Here is a 15,665-nt window from a genome sequence, read left to right as displayed (position 1 = left end):
AGTTATATATATATATATAACTAGTCATGAATGTATACATATATGTCGTTTTTTATCTTTCAGGTATTTGGTGAATGAGTTAGCTTCAATGAACGTGACGATCCGACTGAAACTTGCAGAGCTTGGCGAGCCTCTTGATGTGAAGCCTGCAGTAGCCCTCCCAGGCTCCGGTCCATCAGGCACGGGTATGAGTAGTAGTAATAGTAGGATTACTAGGGTAGCTGCTGGGGGTGGAGAAAGAAAAGAAGAGAAAGACGGAAAATGGCGAGAGGAATCTCGAGGGGAGCTCTCCGAGAAGACTGCTGTCGGGTGGGGCCGTCACAGTCCTCGACGTGTCAAACAAGAGGCGTAGGTTTGTATGGTCATCCGTGCATCTGTGTGTCCGAGGGGAAGTAGGACAGGAGGTGGCCTTTGCATCGTCTTCGTCTTCTTCCGTTACAGAGAAAACAGCATGCTATCTTGAACTCTTAAATATCTTTCTTTTGGGGGGGAAGAAACTGGTTCCGTGACTTTCCTTGTTGTGGCTCTACTATGGAGGCTAGAAAGCCCAATTAGTGCGTCCCCGTCCGACTTCACGATGTGATGTTGGTCGTTAGCTCATCTTCCACTCTTACAGAACTGTATAGATGCTTTCTTCTCTTCTTCATACAACAGTCTTATGAAGACAGCTCCAGACACTTATCTCCGCCTCATATATTACAAGTGCATCCGAGGTGTTGCTTTCTTTACCTTTTACTTGTGGCTCCACTGCCCTTGAGCTGCAGTCGGCATGGGTAGGTATGAAGGGGGGAGGGATTATTCTCAAGTATCGAGACAATATCCTGTGTAAAGATGGCTAAGACTGAAGAGAAGTTTCCATCGTAAGAAGAAGACTGGAGAAAGAGACAGGAGACAACCAGCCATCTTACTGAATATAGATCGTGTTGCTCTTGCGTTGCGGGGGAGACGTGGAGGGGAAGGGCGTGATAAGCATGACAGCACAGGATTATCCTGCAATCGAAGCCCGCCCCCCGAGACGGAGTCTCTGTGCCTGCTGGCGATGAGCTCCGTTTCCAGTCAGTGAGTGAGGGGAGCTCCTCCTCCCGTAGAGGCAGACGTCTTGTTCTCTTCAGAACTCCAGAGAATTACTGGTGGCTACTCCAGTCAGTGTGACAGCTCTTGCCTCTCTAGACATGAGTTGAGGCAAGTCAGTCACTTAATTCTTCGTTAGAGAAAGAGTAGATGATTGAAATGTGAGGGCCGCCCGCTTGTGGCCCTCAGTGAATGACCAAGAGTGACATTTGCTTATGAAAACTCGCCTGAATGGATGGACCGCATGCGTTATCTAAGAGCGGGAGGCCTAACTAAGGAAACTACACTCCACACACGTGGCTTTTCTATCTCTCGCGAATCTCGTACACTCGTCCTATTCGTGAGGCTGGGCCTAGAGATGCAAGCAGGCTAACAGAACAGCTGGACGTTCGCTCTTCATTACGAAAAAGAAAAGTCAGAATTTACGGAGTGCTGCGTGCTGAGTCACATTCCGATTCTTTACCGATGATTTTGCTTCGGACTAGGTCACGGAGGATCACTCCTAGTCTCTCGTACATCCTCTTTCTTTCGACTACCGCGGTTTCTCTCTGATCCTCCTAGGGCATGCATCTATCCTACCCGCCTTTATAATGACTTGTCTCCAGCAAGAAGTCTCGTCAGGCCCCTCCTCCTTGAAACATGTGGACGTTATCGCGGCTAGCATCTCTATATGCATATATATATACATGTGCGCCATATAGTTGGCATCCTGGATCTATCTATTCTACAGCGCTCGGTCAGTGGGGTGGTTGACGACACCCTTCGGATCCTGACTGGCATAGACGTAGGTAGGTACTAGGTAACAGCAGTGAACAACTCATGTATCTATCTCTCTCTAATACCTCACTCTATACGACTACTCTCAGCAAGCTTCTTCAAGACGTTCCCCGCGCGTGTCAAGTCCGTCAGTGTCCTCTTTCCCCCTGGCGATTTGTCTTCTCCTGCCTAATTTATCCTTTAAGCTCCGCTTATTAGATGGAGAATGCTTCCCGCGACTGTATTGTATGACTGGATGGAGACAGGAAAGAAGCAAGGTCATCTTCAGTCTTGTGAACGGAGTTAATGATCGGTTCTGGCAAATCTTTGACAATCCGTGCATGCGCACATCATAAGATGACACTTACACAGAGAGGAAAAGAAGAAGAGGAGGAAAGAAGTCGCTCATTCATGCAATATAGATGTATATATATAGATTCATTCTATAGATGAAATAAAGATCATTCTCATTAGCAAACTGTAGACTATGGGTTTCCAGTGTGCCTCATCAATCACCGACCGCCGGCGACAAATGTCAAGCAAGCATTGAAAGGAGGAGGAGGAGAAAGAGGAGTCGACTGTATGTACACAACAGCACACGAGACAATCTAAAATTCATCTAGTCAAGGTTTCATGGCTATGTCGACTGGCTTCTTGAGATTACGGGAAGACGAATGACCCTGGCGGGTAGATAGATCGAGGAGGGACAGGATGATAGGTGAAGGGTCGATCACAAAGAACAGAGCGATTCGCGATAGATAGAGAGATCTTATAATACCCTTCAGAGAAATTCACCTAGGTAGGCGAAAGATAAGAAAGAGACGGACGGACATACACACAGCCAACGATATACATTGGTATCTCCTCCGCGGATTAGGTGATTCTTCAAAAGAAGGTAGAAAAGAGAGATCGTGAATTCTTTTCATTAGAGAAAGGAAGAGAAAAAGAAAAGAATTAACTCGAGAAGGATAGTGTTTTCTGTATGGTAAACTTTATAGGCTTCAGAAGAAAAAGAAGAAGAGAATCCAAGGAAGCCACGACGATGAGTCCGTAGCGATTGCACGGGCACCTTCATGCTTATTGCCATATGTGGCCATGGAGTACAACTTCCTCCTTCTCAGGAAAGAGAAAGGCAACGGACTCAGTCCTTCTTCTCTTGAGCCATCCCCTCCATCACCTTTCTTGAAGATCATTCAAGAAAGGTGGCTCATATATTCCAAACAAGAAAGGCTCTTCGGAGAGGGAGACCCAGTAACGCATCCTGAGTTTGAGGTGTTGGCTTTCTTTTGGTTGGGGCATCATTTCTCACCTGTAAGAATTGGAGATAAGTTCCCTAGTGTTCCCCTGTGCATGCACGCATGCGCGTGCGAGAGACTCTCTCCACTCTTGTGGGTAGCCACACATCAATAGAGAGATGAATATATACCTTCTTTATTCACCTAGTCTCCTCGCTTCCCTTACTCACCAGCACCAAGCCCACTGAAAGAAACATCGCTCGGCGACGCTCCGCCGCCGTGTCTAGAAACGATAAAAACAAGAGAAGACCGAGTGAACGGTCATGCCCTTGTATTGCGTCTTCGCAGAGGAGATCAAGTATCGCAGCATGTGATACAGGGCAGTCATACGAATGAGATCTCTTGTGTGCTCTCCGTCCCTTGCAAGCTAGATAGAAAGACAGATAGGAACATGATCCATCATCTCTTCTCCCTCTCCTAGCTCGCTTCCCTAGTGTAAACGCCGTTGCAAAGAGAAGAAAACTAGCTAGCTATTCACTGAACAATGAGGACGACGACAACGATGGTCGGGCAGGAGTAGTCGAACTGAGAGAGCTGCTAAGGTATGATTCCTCAGAAGAATGAATGAAGAGGTAGCTGCTCTGGCGGTAGCGCAGACGCCACTGCCTTCCAAGCTTCTTGTCGGAGAGCTTCCTGTTAATCAGAGAGAGAAGAGAGAGAGGGAAAGAAGGCCTCGCTTTATATAGAAAGGAAGAGAACAGAGAGGAAAGGAAGGTCCTCACCTCAGCACACATAAGCAGATAGCACGATCACAGGCAGCTCTTCAGCGGGGGATGTTACCCCTACTAGAGACTTCGGATACATACTTCATCGTGATAGATAAGTAGATGCCTTCCTTCCAGGACCTATCACGTTGATTGAAGTAGGCACAACAACGCTTCGTTTGAAGAGCCTCCTCCATATCATGTAGCCGTCTCTAACCGTCTCCGAACCTATAGAACAGACTAGAGAAGAGATGGGCTTCCTTGCGTGGAGAAACGAAGAGATCGTACGATGGTGTTTCAATCAAAGATAGCGTCGAATCTCCCTCTAGACCGAATGACGTCATCATCTCTTTACGACGCTAAGGTTGTGACCTTGGGGTTCCCTCGTCTACTACCAGCACCACGCAGCCATGCACATGCATCGATCGCAAGAAACTCACTCGATGGGTATCGGCCCCGCCCAGCTTGTTGCGAGGAGGCATGTTATGTCGCAAGAGACAGATCTTTCATATGAAGTACTATCTCAACAATCTATTCCTAGGGAGAATGAGAAATAAGAGCACTTCCCGATAACTCCGAAAAACAACCCTGTAAGATGCTTTTCTCCACCCCACAAGCCACTGCATGGGGGACTTCATGCTCCTTTATGTAACGCCGCGAGTGCATGCACTCTAAGATTTCAGTGAGGTGAGCAAGAGTGTACATAGAACTCTTTTCTTTGACCAAGAATGGCTTCTCTCCTCTCTTGTTCATTCACGATGGAAAGAGACTCCAGGGAGAAGAGTTCGAGGATACAACAGAAACGGGTTCTCCTCAGAGGAGGGACGCATGCAAGAGCAGATGCAGCTTGTAGCCTGATGAGAGGAGACGTGAGAGGGGGGTATGAATGAATCTCGATAGTTAGCTATGATATCTTATCAGTCTTGTTCATGCTTACATCTTCTTTATCAACTGAAGTAATCGGCGGATGAATAACCACCCGAAGACTCCCTTCTGCAGGTTTCCCCGAAGGCAGGGTAGCATCCGCTGGTAGTAGAAGTTGCGTTCCTAAAACGCTTATAGGCACAACTCGCACGCCAGCCTGAAGAGGAAAGAGACAGAGAGAGATAGAGAGATAGGTGTTTACATCCATCCCATCATCCAGCCAATCTACTTTCCCCCTTCTCTTTGAGATTCGTACACAGAGAGAAGACACCAACACATTAAAGAGAGAGAGAACTGGCAACATCTGCTCTATTATACGCATAGAGAGAAAGAGGGAATTCTGGCAACAACAGATCTAGTACACGCATTGCTCTTGTCTTCGTCTCTATTTCCGCGAGGTGGTCTAAGAGAATCGAGCGGTCTACCCGTGCATGGAGTTGTCAGATTCAGCGTCACACGCGGGGAAACCTCTACTCGAATGAAGGAGAATAGAAGAACTCTCGGTCTGTCATGACTCTTCCTTCGTCAACTTGATAGCTACAGTAAATACGTGTACACCCATCGGCAAACAACGGCAGTAGCGCTTTCCACTCTGTTTTACAGGAGGCAGCCTAGAGGGTTGGCTACTTGAAGCGGGCCGCCCCTGCGCTCACTGGATGCATATATATATATATATATGCAATGCAAGAGCACTGGTAGATACACTCGTAATTGTCTTGAGTATGTATATATATATATATATATATGTAGGTCGTTGCACACGCGTCGTACAGAGAAGAACGGTCACTTGAGAGAACCCGTGACCTTTGTCCATGAAAGTGAGGGAGACTGCAGTAAGCTTGTAGAGACGTATAAGAAAAGACACAAGACGACATCATTCTCAAAGCCCACCTGTTTGGCTAGTCGGAAGATTCCTCCTTTATCAAAAGGAGCGAGCCGCCCATCGAGACTCCTCTTTCCTTCGGGAAAGGCAACAAAAGCAACTCCTTCTTCCTCGGTGTTGAGCGGGGGTGAACTCATCGTTAACTTGTGTTCTTCTCCATGGAGTCCTACAGCAGAAGCTCTCCGATCGGCGTTCTCTTTCTTTCTCTTAGCACTCCGTTCTTCACTCCTCTTTAGAAGTTTCAAAGTCTCTCTAAACAGGGCGAGTCGACTCATTGGAGAACCCCTATCGACAGTGGGACAGCCCGATAGGCGCATAGCCAAGCCGACAACAGGAACAGAGAGTAACTCGACCTTCCCTAGAAATCTCAGGTGTCTAGACACCGCAGCAGCAATGAAGGCGACATCTAAATGAGAGCAATGATTAGCAACAAAGACAACATTCTCTGAGACAGGAGGTAAATGTTCTAATCCCTCAATCTCTGGAAAACAGCGAACGATACTCAGAAAGCTCTTGCCCCAAGCCGTATTGATAGACCAGGCAGTCTTCTGAAGCCAGTCTTTCAGAGCCTCTTCGTCATCTGTAGCCGCTGATCCAGCAGGCAACAAGCGGCACTTAGTTACGATCATTCTCCGGAAGAAATGAGGAAGTAATCGAGCTCCTGCACTTAGGGCTTGCACCGCCCTTAATGCGAGCCACCATACCCCCCCACTACAAATGCTTGAGAGAAGAAACCAGAAAGCGAAAGGCGAGAGAATTGAACGCTTTCGACTTCGACAAGAAGCGTCGACAGTGATATGACTTTGAAGATGAGGAGACGCCGAAACATCTTTCCTCGATGCGTTTTGAGAGGACAGTTCGGGCTGCCTGCTGTTGCTGCTCGGGCTGGGCCCGGTGGTGTCTCTACACCCGAAACAAGAGCTGCTGTCTCCTGAACTCAGGTCGTGTGAAGAGACCGCACTGGGCGCATGCACTCCGGGAGTAGTGCTGGCTGAAGATGAACCCGAGGATGCGGGATAAGATGAAAAAGACAACGGAAAAGAAGAGGAGGAAGTGAAAAGCGAGAGAGGAGAAGAAGTAGAAAAGAGAGGCGGGACCTCACAAGAAGAATCCTGTTTAGACAAAGGTGAGGAAAAGCGGAGAAAAGAGACAGCTGAGTCAGATGCAGGAGAGAATTGCTTTGAATCTCCTGCTTTCCTAGAGATAGACAAGATCGACGAAGGGGCGGTAGCAGACAAAGAACTGCCGAAAAAAGCGCCGCGATCGTGGGCCTTCCCTAAACAAGAGAAAGGTGCGACAAAGCCGAGATGTCTCTGAAGTGTCTGGAGTTCTCTTGGAGCTGTAGACGCACCACCCCACATCTTTCGAAGAGGATGTCTCCTAGCTGCATGACTGCGCTTTGAAGGATCTCTTACGTCCAAGGTCAGAAAACTCCGAGGTCGCAGGTGCGACAAGGACGCAAGAGGTATCGCAAACTCGTTTCTTAGCTGACTCAGCCAACAAGGAGGTCTGGAATGAAAGGCAAATCTAAAAGTTTCGGCTGACGTGGCAGTAGCCGGAGAGATGAAGAAGAATAGAAGAAGTGATCCAAGACAAAGCAGAAAGAGAAAGGAGATCCATTCACGTGAAAGACACATAGCAGCAATGGCTGCACTTAGCGCTCTGGTAAACGACTCAATAGATCCTTCACTCGATTTGCCACTACGACTACTACTACTACTACTTAGACTCCCCCGACTTCTCTTATGAAAGAACGTATATCGGAAAGAGATCAGAGGCCTCGGGCTCGGCTTCAAGGACGGAGGCGGCGACAATCTCGATCCGCTGGCCTTGATGTGAATCGACGCTGGAAAACTCTTTACGGAGGTAGGGGGCGAAGTCCCTTTAGAGAGCTTACAGTCCTCTGATCCACACTGAATCCTTACCATCTTCGGCGTTCCTCTTTTCTGAAGAGACGTATATCTTGGGGAGAAAGACGCAGGTCTTGAGCTGTCTTCCTCTATAGATCTATCAGAAAGAACATGTTCAGAACGGGAGGCCTTCATCTGTTGTTCTTCCTCCACTTCTTTCCGACGGGCCTCGCAACGACGACTCCATTGGTCATCCCTCGAGGCAATTCCTTCTCCAAGATGGCGTGGCAACGAGGTAGATACACACCGCAGGCACAGCGAAGAAGGAGGAGAATCCCGTGCACTTGGCGTCATGGTGAGAGAAGCCGGCAAATCTCCGGACCTAGATATTACAGGAGGGCTGTTCAGAGGGATGAAGAAACGAAAGGAGAAAACAAAAGGAAAGACAACTCAGATGATCTGAAGACGGGAAAGTATGTGCCGGATGTACGACGAAGCTATGGAGATCGACATCCACCCATGTGCGGGTTCTGGCGATAAATGAATGGTGATCGGCGACGAAGACGAAGGAGAGGAAAAAAATCCACATGCAAACAAAGCATGTGGGTGGGGGGTAGGGCTTGAGAGAGGTTTTTCTTCTCTCTACCCTATATGATGAAAGGAAGTTATGAAAACAAAAGGAAGCTTCGACACCTCGCGCCAGTCACCGCTGTAGTTCTGTCTCTGCATGACGCCAGGCCATTGTGCAAGTCCGGTATAGAGAGGCACCGGCTATATAGATCTAACAGAAGCTGTTGACCGCACTGTCCGTTGTGAAGAGTCACCGACTATACTCAGATACTCGCAAACACTCCGCCTACTCTTCTGTACACGGAGACCTCACACACAAACCGCACTAGAGCTATCGGCATTTGAAATGAACGAGACACGCCTTTTCCAAACTGCGGACTAGTCTGAACGAAATATGACGGGGAGAAGAGGATCCGACACAGGTAAAATGAATTCCTTGACTTCGTTTGACTTTCTTGGCATGGATAGAAGCGCCTGCGGTTGAATCATGTACAGACAGGCACCTGGAAAGGACAGGCTGAGGGGTGGTCAAGCGCACACCCCGCCCGACAAAGGGAGTTGAGCCCAAGAAATCGAATGGTTAAACCAGGATTGACGCCCAGCTTTTCTGCGTCCTTCGGATTGAGACTACGGTCGCGCAATTTTCGGAGGCCGGCTTTTGAGCTCTAAGAAAGTACAAAACTAGACAGTGTAGTCAAAAAGAAAACCGCCACTCCACCGCCCTCTACCTACTACTGCGCGTTGTTTCTCACGGCGCAGCAAGCCTGGCTTGAGAAGACACCCAAGACGAAGCCCCGGGTTTCGACTTGCTAGTAATGAGGAGGTCCGACAGGACGGGTATCGACTAAGCACGAAAGGTAAGAGCCAGTATGGAGAAAGCAGACACAGGAGTGAGGGGAGAACAGTAACCAACCCCATATGGACAACCCGAGGAAAAGCATGAGAAAGTGCCGCTAGCCTCAGGAAAGTTCTCAAAGAACCTTCCGGTTCTCCAGGCCTTAAAGGAGTCCCTGGGGAAGCCACTCGCTGGAGTAGTGCGGCGTGTGGATCCACACCAAGAAGTTCCAGGCCGAAATGACCGCAGCTAGAACTTAGCTGCATCAGCGGTGGACAGGGAACACCACAGAGAAGAGAGAACACACACAGAATCTCGGGCACCCTCCGCATTCAGACAGTCCGTCAGCAGCTCTCTGCAGTGCTACGGGGTGTTGGGGGGCGATGCATGCGATCCATTGCGAACACGAAGACGGCTGCGGAGACAGCTGTGCTTCTATGTGAGTCGGAGGAAGAGAGTAAAAATGAAGTCCAACGCCATCAAGGCCAACCTTTTGAGAAGAGACAATTTTCTTCTTTTGTTTCGATCTGTAGGGTGTGCCTCGCCGCGCGCGTTGCCTGCGCCGTGCTCTCTCATACTCGGTGGCCCTCTGTCTTGGGCCTGTCCTTAGCGTTAAGGTGAAGCAGCAGCGCGCAGTGGGTACGAGAGGCAAGACGCCGAAGAGCTTCCTCTGACGTGCTGGAGAGTGGTGAACGCCGCGCTGCCGCGTGCCCACGATGTCGCGTCGCCAGCCACAGTAAGTTTCTAGCGCGGAGTGTCATACGCCAGAAGGCTCTGGACAGTCGCCAAGTGTGCGTCGTTTTGTGTTGCCCGTCCGCCGGCTGCGGCCCTTAGTTCTCACGGGCAGAAGGCACGTCGTACAAGGCGCCCCCTTTGTGCGTGGACCGGGGCCTCCCGCCCTCGCGGGACAAAGAAACGGAATGAACCGGTTTTTCCGACAAGCGTGGCTACGTGTTACCCGAACAGTGTCAGTCCCTGGAACCTGACACCGCACGCCGTGTGCCCGGATCGTGTTCGCCGGCCGTGCCTTGAAAGCTGCAGTCATGCGCACCCTCCGGTCTTCTCCCCAAGGGCTGGCACCCGGGAACTGCGCCTGTCCGGGTTCGATAGCAGGGAGAAAACACCGGTGTACTACGGGTGCCGGCGAGTGAACATTCTCTGTTACAAGTGCCCGCCTATACAAAAGGACAACGCCTCATTCGGCCGGTCACTGACTGTTGGGAACCCGTGTCCGATGCAGTAGCCAAGAGGAGAGAAACACCGTTCTATCAGGCCGCCACTACTATCGTCGAGAACCAACGACATGTACAAGAGATCGGTGCGAAGGCCAATACTGGTAAAGTGTTGGCGGGACGCCCCGAGAAGCTGCCTTCATCCCACGTGCGCTAGATCACCCCCGCGTTCGCCACTTGACTTCTTGCTTTCTCGCCCTCTTTGGCTGACTATATTTCCCCTGCGCTTCTACTCCACGGTCAATGCGCTCTGCTGCCCCCCAGAACCGACCCCGTCGACATGTACTCCATAGTACTGCCATGGTACACGTTCTGTACAGGAATGGTAGCTTTCTTGGCTACACATGTGCAGACCAGCCTCGCTTTGCGCACTTGACCGCACTAATCTTACATCGTGGATCAATCAAATTAAACTGTTGTTAGGCGACGCTCCTAGTTCACAGTCCTGTCTGAATGAGTTAAAACCACCCCCTATGAGTCTGTCGGAGACAGACTTTTTACCGACCCTGGTGATTCTCCACAGCCAGACCCAATGAACGACCGGGACCGGTGACTGGCAACCACATTGCATGGCCAGGCTCGATCGGTAGCTATGACCTCGAAGACCCCGCGGAAAGCGAAAATACGAAGTAAGTCTTAATGCGGTAACGGAGTCTGTCCCCGATCTGGACATGAACCACCAGTGCAGGGACTGCTGCCCGCGCAGCAGAACGTTCACAACCCGGCGTGAACCACACACGATTCCACATTCAGAACATCGAACACGCAAAAGGGACCAGTTCAGTCTTCACCGCTAGCGCTCAATCTGCATCCTCCTGAGATGGCGTCAACGGTGAAGTCAAAAAAGCATCGAAAGCACGTGCAGTCCATTTCTGAACGCTCAGGCCGCTCCGCCCTAAAACAGCCCTAAACAGCTTCAAGGGCAGCACCGAGCGCCCACGACTTGAGTTTCGCGTGGTCCTTCAGACGCGCGGACTTGGACACGCCTTGCCCATTCACACAGCGGCCCTTCAGACGCGCAGACTTCGACAGGCGTTGCCCATCCACACAAGCCGCTTGGTGAGTATTCATGTCATTAGCCATATAGAGGTATTAATTGCAATGACCGCCTACAAACAGTATCATCATACCTTTCCTTGAAGTCGGTACGAAAACCTGCACTTGACACAACGTGTGCGCGTGGCTGACCTTTCGAACCATCAACTACCTAAAGTAGCAGGCGTCCTGCGAAAGTGAAACCTCACTTTATTTGTTTCACCCGTTCTCGCTATCCTAGAGTCCTACGTGCATCCATGGCTGTGAGGCCACCTCTTCACGAACTAAATACACTACAGTGTATACACATTCGATCCCTGTCTTCTTTGCGACAACGATTCTGGACCGAAGAACTAAAGAAGTTTCCCGCCACATGCGTTGTCCCTTCAATGAACGAAACAAGAACCTGGTCCTTTCGCGACAAAAGAAGCACTACGGTCCTGAATAGCACAGCAGCGATGTAATTCCCCGGACGAGTCGTCCAGCAACGCTGGGCTTTGCCATCGTACTCTGAAGCCCCATTTCAGGCAGCAGGAGTTGGCAAAAGGAACAAATGAAACCTAATTATAGCCAGATGGATGCACAAGTTTCACTGTCACTAACTACAGAACCGGTGTAAAACTGCCAGCTGCGGAACAGCTCTAAACGCTGTCACCCGTCTGAAAGGATAGCCTGTCTGTCAGAGATACACTAATCCATGACTGAGCAAGTCAAGGTAAAAAAAAATCCAAAAAAACGCAACGGATTGCTTTAATCACCATATCAAAAGTCACTGTGTGACAAATCAAAGCGGCGATGGGAGGCTGCGAGATAGACGAACTGGTCACACGCAGTAACCAGCTGGGCGTAGATTTGATACGGAGAACGCACACACGTACGGACACAATGCCTGGGGTGCCGCTCACTACCGGAGAGCCTACACATAGTGAAGACTAGTAGATAAAACAACCAATGGTAGTCCTCGCTGTCCACTTGGCAGGCGGGACAGAATCACGAAAGTGTGGATCTTTCTACGGTCTGTGAATGCATGTCTCTAAGCCCTTCCTTTCCCTTCTTTCCTACGAGCTTTTTAGGAAACAGATGCGAAAGCGATTCACCTGTCTAACGTCAGTCTACGCATCAACCCATTCCGAGGTAACTCAAAGTCACAGCAAGGACCCCCTCACTCACTCGAAACGCCAGTCGAATGCGCATGCACCCCAATGGCGCCTATCGTCTTCCTATCATCACACACAAATGTCAGACTAAAACCCTACTACTGTTGCGAGCAAGCATTGACCAGACATGCTTCTTAATCCAAAAGAAACAAGAGATAACAACAAGAGGAACTGCCACACCAAAGGCAAAGTATGCCGCTGCTGGGAGAACAGATGGAGTCGAGATAGACGCAATGTCATATGGCCCGACGTAGACGCGCTTGATCAAAGGATAGCGTGGTGATAGATTGTCAGCCTTCTCCTCCGTCTTGCCTCTATCCGAGCCGGAAGATGTAACTGAATGCAAGATACAGCAAATACCATCCGAAGTCGTACATACACCTGCAAGAAGCCTCGATGCGGCTAGACTCCTCTATGCTCACGGCGGCTCACATAAACATCTATCATCTATCTACCAAGCGTGAACTACTAAAAAGAATGACAAGCGACAAAACATGTTCCTGTACAAAACCCCTCCCCCCTCGACCTGCAATCTCAGCCGACAAACACGGAGACAAACCTTGAACTGCCCATGCAATAATTAGAAGAACGCGCGGTGTCAGGTGGTCCGCCGCAACCACACAGCAGGCTTGATCAATAGACAGAAACGAAAGCCGTGCGACACACACGCGGCCGCCCTTCTTGAGAAGAGCGAAGAGAACAAGTGTTGCCTACCGAACTCACAGGTTTTCATTGCTGTGACGAACGAAGTACGAGCGATGAGAAACTTCTTCTTGGACTAACAGGAGAAAAGGCGAGGTAAATCACGGGCTTTTAAACAAACAGATCGGCGGCAATCATTCTAATCCACACAGCAACTCATTGAGCCCTGCTGCCCCTCTACCTCCCGCAGCTATTATGTGAGAGGTGACCGTACATACACTATATCATCAGTAGAGGCTGAAGAAGCGAAAAATGGACTCCTGGGTTATAGCACTTGAAACGCTTCTTCTCGAGTAGTGTCGTCTTGGACTGAAAAAAAAAGACCTCTTCTGCCTTCGCCTTCCTACTACGTAGCGTGTAAATATACACGCACGTATCCACACAGTATGCTGATTCCTCACAAAGCCCCGAGAACACTTTCGTGAAGAAATGTCCTTCGCGGAGTGATGAGAGAATGATCGAAAGAAACCCCATTTTCTGTTCCTCTACTCACCTGCGGCAGCAATCTCAGTCCGGTCTTGGGCATGCTGTGTTTTTGTGAAGAGTATCACACCATCTGCGGAAACGAAGGCATGGTGAAGCTCCTTCTTGCTCATTAAATGAACGACAAAACCACTCTCCGCTCTACTGTAGATACAGCTCTCTCTCCGGCATGATGCGCGGTACGCAAGCTTGCTTCCCGACCCACTAATAATAAACGTACTATCATTCATTTCCGGCTCCTGTGACACACAAGACAACATACATACATATACACATACATCGGAGAAACTCCGTCTAAACAGCGACCTCTCTCATCTCTCTCCTCCCCCCGTTTCCTATATATCAGCCCTATCTTCCTTCGGATTTCTCTTTTCTTGAGTATCACCTCCACCTTCATTCGATTTCCTACTCTTCTTATATATACATGTACATATATATATATATATCAACTCTCTACCACGCCGCTTCTGCCAAATGAGATGGATGTAACACCCGAGAGCTGTCTCACCTCGCACAACTGACTGGGGGGGGTGGGCGGTGGACTGCTGTGCGGCTAGAAGGACATGTGAAAAAGATTACGTATGCATGTCATTCATTAGCTTCTGCACTACTGTAGACATCACGAAACTGCTTCTGAACACAAAGTTGATCAAGGGAAGGGCTTTGGTGTTAGATATAGTCCCGAGACACTTAAGAAGGCAAGGCAATTAGTATACACATCCGGAGCACCACCACTCAGTTTTTTTGGACGTTTCTACGTCATGATACTGGGGTATACAACCCACTGCTGAAGGACGATAGAGAAATGAAACACAGCTAAACAAAGACAAGGAAGATGAAGAACTCATGTTTCAACGAGCATACAAACTTGAACTCCACGCCACATAGTTGCAGAAGATTCTCGAATCAGACGCATATAGAGACATATATATGTATGTATGTATAAATAGATAGATATATAGAGAGAAGCATCTACAGACATCTCTAGGGACTCACTAGTCTAACACCTGCTCCCGCTTCACACTTCGTGCTTGGTATTCTTCTTTTTACCTGGAAAAAACTGAGCATGTGTTCATGCCCCGACAGGTAACTGTCAACGTGATACTTCTTAATCAAGTCTTTAAGCCTCTGAGAGAAGATAGGAAGATTTCGCTTCAGTGTGCCGTCGGTCACAATTGGATGGTGCCCACATATGAAAATCCAGTCGGCCTCCTGAACAGCTGCGAAAGAGACGCAAGGCAGGAAGAGAAAAACAGAGAGAAAGAGAATAACCACTCTCTAACTGAAGAAACAAATATCTTTGTGCATGCAGTGACTCGTAGTCCTTTGAACTACATCACATGCACATGTCTCCATGCATCTACCACCCCCACCCATCTCCAGAGAAGAATTTGAAAGACACGACTGAAAAAGTCAAAAGTGCCGAGATCTATCTCCGCATGAGACGCACGTGTCACTATATATATACATATATATGTGGGAAATACTCTTACAACGATAAAGCTGCACATTCACACCGAAGACAGAAAAGAACAAAGTCTGTATGTATCTGTAGATACAGACAGACTACAGAATAGAATGAAAGAAGATAAAAATTAACAGATTCATAACCTTAGAACAACTCGGACGGCTCCACTTCACCCAGAGATCTCGATCGAGATTCGTGTCAGACCGTGTATCACTTGACGTAGGTGTTCGCGTAGAATGTGCATAGCCACACAAGCTCACACGAAACATGTGCATGTACACTCTCCAACCTATATCCGGCAAAAGTATCTATCCCCCCCTTTCTGAGGTGTATTTATTCAGTTATATACACACATATATACACATACATGTATATATAGTCCTCACACACACTGTCGTCGTACACACACACATAGTGTGTGAGCCATCATCAATCAGCGTTTCCTTTATACCGGCAATGAGGAGGAGAAGCAAGAAGAAAACGTGGCCGTTTCATACCACGTGACGCATCCTCATTTCTAACAATGTCTTGACTGATTCAATACATAGGAGATTGAGCTGAAAAACTTCCCATATATTAGATCAGCAGCTAGGAAATGTCCTGTCCTTACGACAACTTAAGTCGCCTGTTCTACTTCTCTCAGATATCGTGCCAAGAAGACGACTGTGTGATGACTAACTACTACTAATACGTACGTACG

The 15,665-nt window shown here is 48.8% G+C and overlaps 3 protein-coding genes across 3 annotated transcripts in view; 1 reads left to right on the top strand and 2 right to left on the bottom strand.

Annotated features, from left to right (window-relative positions):
• Positions 1-60: 60 nt before the first annotated feature.
• CSUI_008514 (uncharacterized protein) lies at positions 61-971 on the top strand. Its single transcript, XM_068068643.1, has one exon. It carries the CDS (start codon positions 89-91, stop codon positions 350-352), a length of 264 nt encoding a protein of 87 aa, XP_067919383.1. The 5' UTR covers positions 61-88; the 3' UTR covers positions 353-971.
• A 1,232-nt stretch (positions 972-2,203) lies between these two features.
• CSUI_008513 (acyltransferase domain-containing protein) lies at positions 2,204-9,327 on the bottom strand. The gene is made up of 3 exons (XM_068068642.1): positions 5,642-9,327; positions 4,731-4,907; positions 2,204-3,755 (listed from the first exon to the last, which is right to left on the bottom strand). The coding sequence occupies exons 1-2, from the start codon at positions 7,835-7,837 to the stop codon at positions 4,731-4,733; spliced, it is 2,373 nt and encodes a 790-aa protein (XP_067919382.1). The 5' UTR covers positions 7,838-9,327; the 3' UTR covers positions 2,204-3,755.
• Positions 9,328-10,877: 1,550 nt separating this feature from the next.
• Positions 10,878-15,665, bottom strand: part of CSUI_008512 (ser thr phosphatase family protein) — a 10,118-nt gene continuing 5,330 nt past the window's right edge. Inside the window, exons 6-9 of the mRNA XM_068068641.1 lie at positions 14,548-14,717; positions 13,508-13,736; positions 12,326-12,648; positions 10,878-11,229 (exon numbers count right to left, since the gene is read on the bottom strand). The gene's annotated coding sequence lies outside the window, so the exon portion shown is untranslated. The remainder of the gene's footprint in view (positions 11,230-12,325; positions 12,649-13,507; positions 13,737-14,547; positions 14,718-15,665) is intronic.

This window comes from Cystoisospora suis (genome assembly GCF_002600585.1).
Source record: "Cystoisospora suis strain Wien I chromosome Unknown contig_4786, whole genome shotgun sequence".
Lineage (NCBI taxonomy): Eukaryota > Apicomplexa > Conoidasida > Eucoccidiorida > Sarcocystidae > Cystoisospora > Cystoisospora suis.
This window is presented reverse-complemented; position numbering and strand designations above follow the sequence as displayed.